At 47.6% G+C, this 13,927-nt stretch overlaps 1 protein-coding gene across 2 annotated transcripts in view; it reads right to left on the bottom strand.

The window, feature by feature from the left end:
- Window positions 1-13,927, bottom strand: part of GAB2 (GRB2 associated binding protein 2) — an 84,396-nt gene that overhangs the window by 22,649 nt on the left and 47,820 nt on the right. For both annotated transcript variants that reach the window (XR_011902642.1, XM_072326968.1), the window contains exon 2: window positions 12,862-13,162. Coding sequence is in view for 1 of the 2 variants with exons in the window: in XM_072326968.1 (XP_072183069.1) it covers window positions 12,862-13,162 (301 nt within the window). In the remaining variant the exon portion in view is untranslated. The remainder of the gene's footprint in view (window positions 1-12,861; window positions 13,163-13,927) is intronic.

The following is a 13,927-nucleotide window of genomic DNA, read 5'->3' as shown; positions in this document are numbered from 1 at the left end:
TCTTCCCTGCACTTGTTTCACTCTGCGGTCACCATAATGTAAATGGTGGGATCCTCATTATGGTTGGGGTTTTTTGGCATTCCCCTAATCAAATGAGTATTAGCAACGTGGCCCACAAAAATGTCTTTGAAAGCAATGTCAGAAGAGTCTCGCTTGAGAATGACTGAAAGTTCAGGCAATGAAAACAACCCCAACCAGTCTCCCTGCTCTGTTAGTAATTATCTGGGCTCCGGTGGGTGTTAAAACATCTGTACTGGTTTGGCAGGGACCGGGATCAGGGCTTGTGCCAAAGGCAAGTACTGGCGTGGGCTGAAAGCAGCGCAGCAATACATTAGAGGAGTATTCATGCTCAGAAGCACATGGCCAGCAGCCTCTCCTAGAAGTGCCTTTGGGTTAGGATCATCCCCATAACTGTCCCCTTTGGGACCATCCCAAGCAGGAGTTTGGATAGTTAAAGGAGTTGCAGGAGTGTCTGGATTCCTGAATCCTGCTGCATTTAACATCCCGCTGGACTCTGGTAACCATCACTTCATCTCTACGTTGTGCTCCTGCAATTCTTATTTCTGGGCATGAATGTTTCCACATGGACAGCCTCATCTCCTGACTCATCCTGCAGAATCTCAGCACTGGAGCAAACTCTGTCTCCCCTGGTGTTCTCTTATGGGATGGGAACCATCCCGTGCACTCTCCTTATTGAGCAGCTCCTCTCCCTCCTCTTTCTCATTCAAACACAGCTCACAAAGTGCTGTGAGCCTGTCCCTAACACCTAGAAAAGCCAGATTACATTATCACCTCTATGGCTGTGACCGTCCTTGTGCGCACTGCAGATGGTGCCAACACCTGGACCCAAATCCTCATAGAATCATAGACTGGCTTAGGCCCGTTGCATCTCCCATGCTTCGTGTTTGGCTTAGGGCCAGTTGAAAATGTTCTGACATCCTCCAGCTGGAACATGCCATTTCATCAAAATAGAAGCCTGACAAGGCATCATCTGCAGCCAGAAATCATGAGAAACCTGTAGAGAATATAAGTGAATTCTAAAGGAAGGGGAGAAGGTCAAAGAGTTTGGATTTAAGAGTGGATACCTCTTGACTGCTTTGATTGAAAACTGTTGCTATGCACTTTCCAGATTATAGAGTCTTAGAAAGGCTTGGATTGGAAGGGACCTTAAAGGCCATCCAGGTTCAGCCTCTGCTGTGTGCAGGCTGAAAGCACAATTTGCAGTGAAAATCTTTTATTTTATTTTATTTTATTTTATTTTATTTTATTTTATTTTATTTTATTTTATTTTATTTTGAAAATCCATTTCAATTGAGAACGGCGATGCATGGCGCTGAGAAGAGATGAAAATGAATTAAGGAGAAAAAGGAACACAGTGAATTCTTACCACCTCTGGTAAAAACCACATTCTAAATTGGTGGCTGTTGAAGCAGATCTGGGTTAAATCCAGTACCTCATGTCCCTCTTATCCTTATCACCACTGGTGACACGCCATCCCCATTAGAGTCCTTCACCCATGAGGTGAAATAAGGCTTGGCAACAAATATGCGGTTCATTGGAACTGTTTTTGTCTGCAGATGCTGGGAGGAACAAGCCATGATATAATGGATTTTGGCTACGACCACAAGAATGCAGGAATTACTAGGAGCAGACCATAGCAGACTGCCTCAGCTTTCCATCTCCAGACTCTTCAGAGAAAGCTGAGAACTTCACAGCAATCAATCATGCAGCAATGCACCTGCAGGAAGATTTATACCTCACTTCATCATTTACAACTCTTATTAAAGCACATACTTTATCTAGTGTAGCTGTGGATGTGCTTGCACTGATGCAAGTATTAATTCTTCAAGCCACTCCACCTGCAAAATGAACCCCTCTGTGGTGGTGGTGATGTGCTGATGGTTGTTCAGGCTGGAGAAAAGAAGGCTATGGGGTGACCTGATCCCAGCCTTTCAGTACCTAAAGGGAGCCTATAAACAGGAGGGGAGTCAACTACAAGGGTAGGTAATAGCAGGACAAGAGGAAATGGTTATAAGCTGATGGAGGGAAGATTTAGGTTAGATGTCAGGGGGAAGTTCATTCATTGTAAATGAATGAGCTTCAAGTCACAAAATCACAACGCCCCATTCTTAGAGACATGGAATGAAGTTTGGGGATGGGTAAAAACAATTGGAGTCAAAGTATTGGGACTGAGATATTAAAAGAAAGTCTTCTCCATCAAGAATTGCTCTGAGATGAACCTTTAGAAGAGAGGAAGGTGGCACATGACCAACTTTTGACTCTAACACTAATCACTGAAGCAACCATCAGCTGGCAAAAAGACTCAGCGTGGATTTTATGGATTCCAAGTGGGTCTTTGAAAGACTTCATCATGACTCATTTGAGTGCAATTTGAACTGTTATGGCAAGCCAGCAAAAATAATTACCATCATAAACGCTTTGCATCAAGGTTGAGCCTGTGCAAAGTATATGCAAGGTGGAGGGAATGGTTTGCTCTGATCCCAATGTCAGACAAAGAGATACTCAGCAGAACGGGTGACCTGCCAGAGGATGAAGGCGAGGATGGAGCCACTGGGAGGGCAGTAATCATTCACTGCACTTTTACATGTGATGAAGAAGTTGCAAGCCTGAGTGCACGCCTGATGGCTGCCCAATGCTTTAGAAAAGGGGATCTGTTGTCATGTATGGAAAAAATAGCAAATGCAGAGAGTCACTCAACTCCAGTTTACTTTCAAAAGCAACAGTGTACAAGAACAAGGGCAGTTTATACGTTTGGCAGTAAAATGATGGAGGCAATAAGACCAGGAATTGCCAAGCAGTAGCTGCACTGGCCAGGAAGGAATTTGGTCATGTGCAGCTAAAGGAACACGGGATGAAATTTTTTAGGTGAAATGTTATTTTCCACCCTAACAAAGAGACAAAGGGTGGCAATCCATCAGATGTGCAAACAAGGCAGATGAACATGACAGTGACCCATGGAGTATAAAAGGGAGCTGAACCCCCAGCAAGGGCTGAGATGTGTGAGAGCTTCCTCACCTGCCCCAGAGCAGCTGGAAGACTACTATGGCCATCACACAGAGTAACAAAGGTAAGAAAAGAGGAGTCTGGGCTTAGCCAGCACCGAGGGTTATCAGACAACATGCTGAAATATGGGCTCTGCTGGGGCTCTGCCTTATCTCATGCTCTGCCCTTCCACCTTTGGGGCAATGTTAACAGGGATGTACACCAGTTTTACCTTCTGGGGTTGCTGAGTTGTCCCTTCTCCTCACCATACTCCGAAGTCTGATATTTCCCTGCAGCATTAGCTCATATAAACACCAGAAGCAAAGAATATCTGAAGCTGGAAGGGACCTCTGAAGATGGTCTAGCCCAACTATCTGCTCAAAGCAAGGGGAACTATGGCAGCTTAAGATTGAATCCAGTTGGTATTTGAGTATTTCCAAGGATGGAGACTTCATAGACAACAGCATTTGAGTTCCATAACATCAAAAAAGTGTTGTGTTTTTTTGTTTTTATAGTGCAGTTAGTAAGTATTCACTTCAGTCTCTGTGACCTTCTCATTTTTCATAGAATCACTAAGGTTGGAAAAGACCACTATGATCCTCTGGTCAAATTGCTGACCCATTACCACCACATCCACTAAACTATGCCATTGCTTTTTTCAGGAGCTGGAGCCAAAGGTGCCTTTTAACACCATTTCCAGCTTGAAGTCGGACAGGTACCATCACCCAATGGCTGCAGGCAGAAGAAAAGATGCTCCAATGTGTCTATGCTGTGCCTTGGTAACGCAGCCCTTCAAGCAGGGGGTTGTGCAGTCCCCACTTTAGCAGAAAACAGTGTTCCTGGTTCTATTTGCAGTATGAGGGTCTCTGAGAGATGTCCTCATATGATGGCACACATGGGAACATGGGAATCTGTAAGTGTTCCCCAGACCAGGTGTAACCCCAGAGTCCCAGTAATAAATTGCTGCCGTTGCAGCTGTGACATTGTACCACACTAAATAACGCAGAAGTATGTTTGAGAAGCAGGCAATAATTATAACCAAAGCGTAGAAAACATCTCGGGAAGAAGTGTTATCTTTGCAGATAAAATCAGTAATAAATGCTACTGCATTCATAAATAAAAATCAGTCTGGAAACGTACGCTGAGCGGTGTCATGGAAAGTTCATAGTAACTGACAGCTTCAAGGCTCCTTCCTGCTCCACTACCATTTTCTCTTGGAGGCTTTATAAGCTTTAGAAAGCTTCGTTTTAATTGGAAATGTAAAGAGAGACAAACCAGTAAGCAAACAGGCGTTGGGGTCTGCAAAATGAGAGCTGAAATCTATCCCAGCTTTCAGAGCCTGCTTCACAATGCAGTGCTCAGGAGGTATAAAAGCAACGTCCGTGTTAAATGATTTGGGGACACAACATGGAAGATATGGGGGGAAGTGAAAGGGAAGTCATGGAATATAAGGGGGAAAGCAAAAGGGAGGCATGTCGGCCCTAAATTATCTGACTCAGATCACTGTGGTTTTCTCTCTCAACTTCCAACTTGCTCACACACAGGTTTGGAGTCCTGCCTCCATCCCATTTTCTGGGCTGAGCCCCACGCACGGAGCATCACTTGCATATCCATGTCTCATTTCGATGCCCTGGAGCTCTGAAGATCGGGTGCAACACAGCAAATCCCAACACTACACAGCCCAGGGCTCTTCTGGGAAATACAAATACAGGCAAATCTGGCTGCATCCTTCCTCCCAGCTGGCTGACACCCAAAATGCCTCCCTCCCTCCTCCCTCCCTCGGCTGTGCTCAGACAGCATCGCTTCATCGGTCGCTTTGCTCCAAGCCCATCAGCTGTTTTTCTTTTCAAAGGCCATGCATGATTTTGCTGTTTTGATCTGATGCTGATACTGTCTGCTGCACACATTTATTTATTTATTTATTTTTTTCCACGGTCAGTAAGTCATTCTAAAAATTCCTCTGTGCCCATTAAACTAATGGGGCTGACCTGATGCTTGCAGGGCTTGTAGCGATAAAAGCCAATTAGAAAATGAAGAATTATTTCAGGTGGTTTTCTGATTCAGAGTATCTGGTCCAGAAGTGAGTCCTGGGCAGGACTGAGAGATGTGAATAGAGTACGCCAACATCTGCTGGAAACCTGTGCTGGAAAAGCTGGGTGATTTTTGCTCTAATAATAATAAACCCCTCCCAACTCTTGAAATTCACATTTCTTCCTCCCCTCCCAGCTTAAATCCCAGCCTCAGCTCAGTGAATTCAGTGGGACTTCGGCCAGGAAAGGGCAGGATTATCCCCAATAGCCCCACACCTCCAGCTCCGTATTCACCATCGGCAGAGGTCAGCCAGGTAGCTCTGCAAGTCAAGAAGGACTGGAATATTTGGGTTGTTTTTTGGAAAGAAAGATGTAAATCTTCAGGTTGATGTTTTTATTATTTTCAGAAGAGATAGGAACATAATTTATTGGTGAACTTGGTGCTCTTCTGACTGTTCCCATCACTGTAGGGCATGGTTAAAGGGAACCCAACTGATGACAGTCTATTGGTGGTCTCTCCTGGAATCGCAGTGCTATGGGGATACAGTTATAAGGCAAAGAGATCTAGATTCTTCCATCCTCATCTCTCTTCTGCAGTGTTTCTGCAGGTAACACAACACCATGAGGAACTGGATACAGCAAGCAAAGTAAGGTGTAGAAGAATAGAATCATAGCACCATTAAGGTTGGAAAAGACCACAAAGATCATCAAGTTCAACTGCCAACCCATCACTAACATGACTGCTAAACCACGTCCCCCAGCATCACATCTACCCTAACAGTAGGGGCTGATCCTCATCCAGTGTAAATAAAATGATGTCAGATGAAACAACCAGAAAAGCCAAACATCTCAAAGGTCTTGGCAGCAGCTCTGAGATGGATTAGATTCATCTCAGCATCACTTTAGGAGTCAAAAGGTGAAGCCTCCACCTGCGCTCAGCGGTGCTGCTTTCCTGGAGAGCCACGGGAAAGAAACAGGCACTTTTAAGGCACAAATGATTCACCCAATTTCAGACTTTTTCCACTTTCTCCCCAAAAGTGAGCCTATTTCAACCACCAGTCTCACTGACAGCAGCACTGGTTCTGGTAGAGAGCCCAAACACGAGGTGAATCACAGCAAGGAGCCCTCAATGGGTTGGTAGGGATCAGCAACGGCCTCTCCCTGCTTCTTTCTTCTAGGAAGCAAATTCCTTGGTTGTCAGTGCTCTTTAGCAGACTCGTTAGCACCTGAACTAGCACATCTCCAAAGGGAAAGAGGGAAAAAGGAGGGGGGAAAGCCAGCAGGCACTTAACTGCTCTCAAGCTGCTCCTTTGTGCCAAGACCACTCCATCTCTGGTATTGTTTACACTGAAATAAAAGCTGAACAGTGTCGGATCTTAAAATAACTTGCTGTTTTCAGCTCAGGAAAGCCAGGGTCAGGGAAGTTTGGAGCAAATTTAAAGAGGCAGGATGATAAAGGGACGGACCGGGACTCATACAAGGAGGCATTCACATGTACGTGGTGCTCAATCATCAGCTTGGAGCAAATTAAGTTCAGGCCTCTGGGTCTCCATATCACTAGGATGGAAATATGGAGTTCACCATAGGGTGAGAGGAAGGGGCTCAAAGGTGAACTCCATATTGCCACCCTAGTGAAGGCCACCTCCCAATCCTGAATGGGGCAGGTTGCATTAGGTCTTTGGGTGAGTTAACATGACATCGTTAGGTTGGGTACACGGAAGGAATTAATACAGGTCTGCCTCATACCCACCATGGTTCAAGCTCAACTCAAACACTGATGGGTTGACGGCTGGACAAGATGATCTTAGTTGCCTTTTCCAACCTTAATGATTCTATGATTCCATGATAATCTTGCTCATCTCTTGCCACAGAGCACTGTGCTGTCTGCTGGGAAACAGATTGGCCTCTAGGTGAGATGATGGTCAGCTATGACCCAAACCTGGTTATTAAGATGAACCCGCAGCCAATCAACTTGAGTTGATAGGAGCTGAAGCATTAAGCCCTGACCCAGCTGTAGGACTCAGCAAGGGCACAGATCCCAAAATACAGCACACGGGGCTTTGGTGCTTTCAGAGACTCAAGGACATGCCCACACCTCTCTCGGTGCCCCCATTCCTCAGCCATCAGCATGCTTCCCAGCACAGCTCACCGCTCATCTAGGGTGAGAGCAGGGAAGGAAGCAGGCGTGTGCCGGGCACAATAGCAAGGAAGTACCTGGTCATTAGTGTTTCCCCTCTGGTTTCATTCCTCCTGGCCACAACAGAGGTGGAGACAGTGGAAAGTGGGGGCTGCCCTGCTTTGTTTAGGCTCCCTGGTACCCTGATCTCACATGCAAGGATAGTGAACACCAGCGATCTGGTGGTAGTTTTGGGTGGTGGGTGGCACACTAATCTATGTTATCTCTGGTTCTATCTGCAGCCTCTTTGTTGAGCTTTTGGGCAGCTCCTGTCTGCTGGATAGAATTTTGGGGGGTACCTCTGTGTGTGTGTGGTGTTTCAGCCTTTCACCTCAACAAACGCTCACATAAACCAGGCTGCAAGGGATCAGCAGAGTGAGAGGCATTGCTGGCTTGATCCTGGGACCAAGGCATTTTGCAGGGAGAAGAGAGAAGGGAGCAAGAGCAGCACATGGGCTGAGAAGCACAAACTGCAGGCAGCCCGTGCATGCTGGGTTGGTAGAAAGCTGAGTTAAAAGAGGAAGGAGAGTCCCCTCTTCCCAGCTGGGAAACCATCAGCCCTGCTGCCTCCGCAGGCAAAGACACTCAGCTCCCCATTAAACATTAATGCTGGGCCCTGGCTGGCGTTTTGTGAGATGGTAAAAGCCTGGGGAGCACAGAGGATTGATCCCAGCCAGGATGAAACACATCAGTGCTGTGCTTCAGAGATGGAGAGAGGAAGGAGGCAAGACCCTGGGAGCGCCTGGTTGAATTCATACAGAAGGAATAAAAGAAATGAAGTCCCAGATGATATTTAAAAAAACAAAAGAAAGAAAGAAAAGAAAAGCAAAAAAAAAAAGCACTTGATGACTCTCTTTTGGCTGGGGACGTGTGCCCGGGCTGGGTGGGAGAGGCCACTGCTGCCAAGCACAGCCCATGGGCAGGAGCCAGCGCTGGCCCTTTCCCACGCTCTACTCACCCTCAGCCTTCAGCTCAGAGCAGCGACGTTTACTCATCCACTAATGCATCACTGCTCCTTCTCTTTGATTTTTCACTGTGGCCTGAAAGGCCTGTCTGTGATCGGGTTGCTGTTCATGAGGGCGAAGCCATAGTACGAGCACTTGGGAAGCCTTGAGCATTGGGGTGAGACATCATGGCTGAGCTGAGACACCGACTGCGCAAAGCGGATCGAAACAGACACATGCTGCCTTCCCTCCCTCCAGTGTGGGGAAAAACCTCTAGTAATACGGGCAGCAAATTGGTTTTCATAAAACATGAAAACCCACCAAGGGTTTGCTTGGTGCTCATGAGTCAAAGCCCAGAGAGAGAGGGCAGAAGGAGCAGAAACAGGAAGGTACCAACCCATCTGAAATAAGTAACCTGGGCACAGGTCCCCTGCAAGGATACGCTCACTGGTCCATGAGAAAATAAATTACACACGTTACTGAACCTCTCAGTCCTATCAGAAATAGGAGATATCAGGCTTTTTGCTGAAGCATCGGCTCCAGAAGGGGTTAAAGGCACATGAGATACATTTAGCAGGATTGTTATAATATATATATACACATATATATATATTTCTCTTCTTTCTTCCCCCGACAAGCAAAACGTATGAGAAAATACAGTTCACAGCACAGACATGGCTGTCTGCCCACTAGGGCAGGGAAAATGCAGATGGTTGGAAACTCAGCGCCGTGGCCACGGAGTTGGGCTCTGGGCACAGCACCCAGAACAGGGGCCCTGGGAACCCAACAGCTGTGTGATAATGAGAAATATTCTCCCAAACGAGGGTCAACAGAGCAAAGCTGATGCTTTCCTCTGTGCTGCACCTTGGGTGTGTTAAGCACATACACACTGCAATCCACTGAGGGGACATAACTAGTCACTATCCCACCCAGAATGGATTAAAACTTGATAAAAGCAAACAAAACCTCAGCGACTTTTTGCCTTTTGTCCCCAGATGGAGGAAGCATCACAGTTTGGAATAAAGGCAGAGCTGTCGCACCCATGTCCCTCCTTGCAAGGCTCCTCTTGTTCAAAGCAGTAATTAGCTAGCTAAGTAAATAGGTGTTAGCAGAAACAAAGAGCTGCTCTCTGTCTGGGTAAACACCTCAGATCTAATTTAATTTCCCCTCTTCTAGTAAATGCAATCTCACTGCTACACAGCTATTTCCAGGCTGGGGCACGGAGTGCACACCGGTGATGCCGGGGCAGCCGTTTAAGTCCCTGAGGCTGAAACGAGCTCCTTTTGATGAGCCAGATGTGGAGCACAGCTGGCGGTCATTGACAGCAGCACCACGCTAAACTCCATCCGTGCCTTAATCCTCAGAGCCTCCTAGTCTAGACAGGACACGACAGACTAATGTGAATACCAAGCAAGAGAAAATTTACCATCTCCTGTTGAGCTGCCGGCAGAAGGAAGCAACAAAGGGCTCTTTGGACTATTTTTCTTTGTTTTCTTGCAAAGGTGTTTTGCCTTTTTTTCTTGCAATCCTTGCAAGGCAATATGCATCCAACCTTGCTGCCTGTAGCCTCTTTCAGGTTTCATTTCCTCACTGGCTGTGCTAAAAAGCAATGGAGGCCCCCTGTGGCATGGGGTGTCCCTCCAAGTGAACATCTCTTCTGGTGATGGAGTGCTGTCCTGGCTGGAAAGAGACCTGATAACAGCCTGAATGGGGGCTGTAAGAAAGAAGAGGACTCTTTAGTAGAGTCTGTTGTGATAGGACAAGGGGAAATGGTTTCATACAAAAAGAGGGGAAACTTAGACTGGATGTTAGGAAGACATTTTTTACACTAAGAGTAGGAGGCACCGGCACAGATTGCCTAGAGGGGTGGAGGTGCTGCATCCCTGCACACACCTAAGGTCGGCCTGGATGGGCTCTGAGCACTGATGGATCTGTGGGCATCCCTATTCTTTGCAGGTGAGTTGGACCAGATGGCCTTTAAAGATCCCTTCCAACTCAAACCATTCTACGAACCCAGCCAGGAGCCACCTGGCTTTGGAGCCAGATCCAGGCTGTGGGGTTGGCATAATGCACTGAGCACCTTGCACCCCCCAGGAATGAGAAAAAGCAGAAGGATGTGCACGGGAGCTTCACCGATGGTTTCTGATCTCATTACACCACGCTGCCTGACTGCTGGGAGAATTGGGTGGAGGTAATTAATTGCTACAATTAGCACGGAGCTGCTGCTGCCTATGATGTTTAGCTTTTCCTACTGCTTTTTGAGCATCCAGTTACTGACCTTTAACACCACGTTGCAGTGAGGTGATCAGTGAGGTCCAGAGACCTCTGGCAGAGCCTGGAGCCCAGGAGGTCCCTCAGGCCGCAATGCTGCGTGCAGTGAGCAGAGGGGGGCTGGGGGCTGCCCCTGGGGGAGCTCCAGAAGCCCTGGACACGCTGCTCTGAGGCAGGGATGGCCTGGAAGGACCCTGAGGTGCCTCCAGCCTCAGCCACTCTGTGACAGCCACGAAAATGGTGTTTTCACATTGCTTAGCAGGGACGGTGAATGAAAGGCGCCTTGCAGAGGTCACCATTGCTGCAAACACCAAAGCAAAGCACCAGCCCTGCATAATTCATGCTCCCTCTTTCCATAGCATCTGGCCACATCTGCTGCATTCCTGTTGCAGGCTTTTTCACAGCTGACTCAGAAAATCACTCTTTGGCAGCCCGGTACTGTTTCAAGTGGGTACTTTCCCTCCAGCACTAACAAGCTGTGATTTAGTTACAAATAAGGAGTTTTGTTTCTCCTTTGCTGATGTCACTCAGTGGTCCTGTGGGGAACAGAGCTTGCATCTCTGCTGCCTGAAAAATCCTATGTTCCCTTCGGGACAGATGCACTTGAAGGCACGAGATTGTTTTTCCTTTTGATGCTCAGGTTTATATTTCAGCGAAGCCCAGTATTGATCCCACCGTCCCCATATGGAAGCTCGTTTTACTAAATGGGAAGAAAACAAGTTCCCCCGGCTGCATATGAAAGCCAAACTCAAAACTAAAAGAAAGGAGATTTAGATTGGATGTAAGGAAGACATCTTTTACCCTAAGGGTAGGGAAGCACTATCACAGGCTGCCCAGAGAGGTAGGTGATGGTGCCCCATCTCTGGGGGCTGGATGGGCTCTGATGGAGCTGTGGGCGTCCCTGTGCATTGCAGGGGAGTTGGACCAGATGGCATTTTTGGAAGGTCCCTTCCAACTCATAGGATTCTGCAATTCGATGAAAATGGAAAACCCTGCCACCAAACGGCTCTCAATGGGCCGCGTCGCTGACATCACAACGGGATGCAATTTATTCAGCCTGACCTTTCCCTGCCAGATTACGCTCGTGGTGTTATCGAGGATCCTTTCTGCCACTTGTACACCCATTGCCAAGGTGACATCCCGTTTAATGCGTCAGTAGGGGAAGATTGCACGCGTGCTGTTGTGATGCTTTGTTTGCTGTCCTGCCTGACGAGATCTTGGCAGGGTTTCAGCTCACGCAGATTGCAGCTGCTCTGCACTGGACCAAAACAGACTCAAGCTGGACGTTGCTAAGGGGAGCTTGCTACATAAATGCAGAGCATGGAGCCCAAGTCCCCTTTGGTTAGGTGCTTTCCGAGGCTGATTTTTGAAGATCCTTTGGGGATGAGATAGAACAGTAATGCACAGAGAGGGTTTATTGTGTGTGCCATAAGGAGGTTTGAAAGGACTCAGCATGCCACCAACAGCATCTTGCAGCCACATCCTTTGGCAGCACATGCTGGGCTGGTTTTACAGCCCCAGCTGAGCTCCTCCAACCTATGGCTGGTCCTCAGGGAAAGCCGCAATGAGGTGAAGGCATGGATGAGATAAAGGCCAGGATGAGATAAAACCACAGTGAAGATAAGATGCCCACAGCTGATAGCAGGAACATCGAGACCACAATGCTGCACCCCAGGTACTCAGCCCCACCTTGTGCTGGATGTGACCTCTCCCAGTGCCTCTAAGCAAGCTGTGGAGCCCTTGGAGGGCTGGATGCTGGTGGCACCATTTTGAGGGCCAGGCTTGGTGAAGTGGGTGTGAAAGTCCCTAGGCCATGATGGGGATGTGGAAGTGGCTTGATGGCACCGATTACAGCAGCCTGCCAAAGCACAGCTGGGTTTGGATGGTGGAAAATGATGAGTGGAGCAGGTTGTGGTGATCCAGGAGACTACCCCATATCTACCTCCTCCCATCCAAGTCTTTCTCAGGAGGAAATAGAGATGGAGATGGGGAGGACATGCACATCTATCACACTGTACAATGTAGGTGGGATATGGTCCTGCAATCCCATTAAAGCTCTCCACTGGGGGACTGAAACTGCTGAACAAAGGGAATTTTCACTGCTGATTCCCATGACTTTCAAGGGGAATGTGGTGACGGATGGAAACAAAGGTTGCAGCTTAAAGCCATCCCAAACCCCATCAATTTCTTATAAGATGCTCAGAGGGCTAGAGTCATAGGGAAAAAGTGAATGAGATAGATAGCTTGCAGGGGAAAAACTTGCTCTGCTTTAGATATCAAAGGTGGGAAATACAAGCGAAGTCATGCAGAGATTACTCCAGCCCCTCTAGCACTGCACAGGGCAGCATCTTCCTCCCATAGGCTGAAGGAGGATTCGAGACTTGCTGAAAGAATGGGACGGGGCGTGCTTTGGTTGAGGACCTGTCTCTCACGGTACCTGTGTTCTCCTCGGACTGGTTGAAACCACAGATCTGGCAGATGCTGCGAACCCACTTGTTCATGTCGTCCTCAGTCTCGGCCACTAGGTAGAAGGTCCTGTCACTGGTCTTGATGTCGAAGATGTAGCTGTCTTGCAGCTCCTTCTTGTTGAAGGTCAGTCCCGCGTCCACTTGCTCGCAGAAATTGAGGTTGATCACACGCAAGGGTTTCTTGGAATGGTCATTTTTGTAGTACTCCAGGACGTCGGGGTCGCCGCTCATCCGACCGCTGCGCAGGACAAACCAGCGCTTCTTCCATGCCTGAAACCAAGAAGAGAGGGGATGTCAAACCCATTGCTTAAGTCATGAGGGCCAGGAAACCACTGCCATGGATGAAGTGACACAGATGGATGTGTCACCTCCCCACTGTGGGATGCTCTGAGACACTGCTTGAGGCATCTGTATAAGCAGTGTTCAGATCCAGGACTTTGGTACCCAGATCTCACTGGTTATCTGAGAGAATTAAGCACTGAAATATCATTATGGCTTAAGATACGAATGACTCCAAGAAGCATTAGTCCTGAGGCTCACAGTGACCTTGCTCAGCTGCACTCTCAGGACCCAAATATCCTTCACTCTTGGATGATAATCTGCAATTGCAATATCAAAATGCCTTTCAGCAGCTCAGAGGAGTCCTGGAGCTCTGGACACAGAGCTCTGGGCATCCTGCCCTTCAGAGAAGCCCCTGAGAGCATCATAGGAAGCATCTGCAGATACTGAGCATGCCAATTCCATCTCTGTTTAAATGCCAGGATAGAAAAGCTAATGAAACCAATGGGAAACTGGTTTGGCTTTTTAAATATCAGGAATAATGCCAGGGGGCAATCCAAGCTTCATTTGTTTTTCAGCATCTTCTGTTCCTGGATACATAGGAAGTTCCTCAGCAAGAAAAAGGTTGTTATGGTTCAAGCAGCCTATGATTCCAAGGCTGCTAAGGGTAGCAGCCTTGGAAAACAAATGCCAGTTATCAGAGCCAGTGCTGGGGTTTGAACAAAGATGCCTTTTTCTATTCTAAGAGTGGTGAGG

This window comes from Excalfactoria chinensis, chromosome 1 (genome assembly GCF_039878825.1).
Source record: "Excalfactoria chinensis isolate bCotChi1 chromosome 1, bCotChi1.hap2, whole genome shotgun sequence".
Lineage (NCBI taxonomy): Eukaryota > Metazoa > Chordata > Aves > Galliformes > Phasianidae > Excalfactoria > Excalfactoria chinensis.
This window is presented reverse-complemented; position numbering and strand designations above follow the sequence as displayed.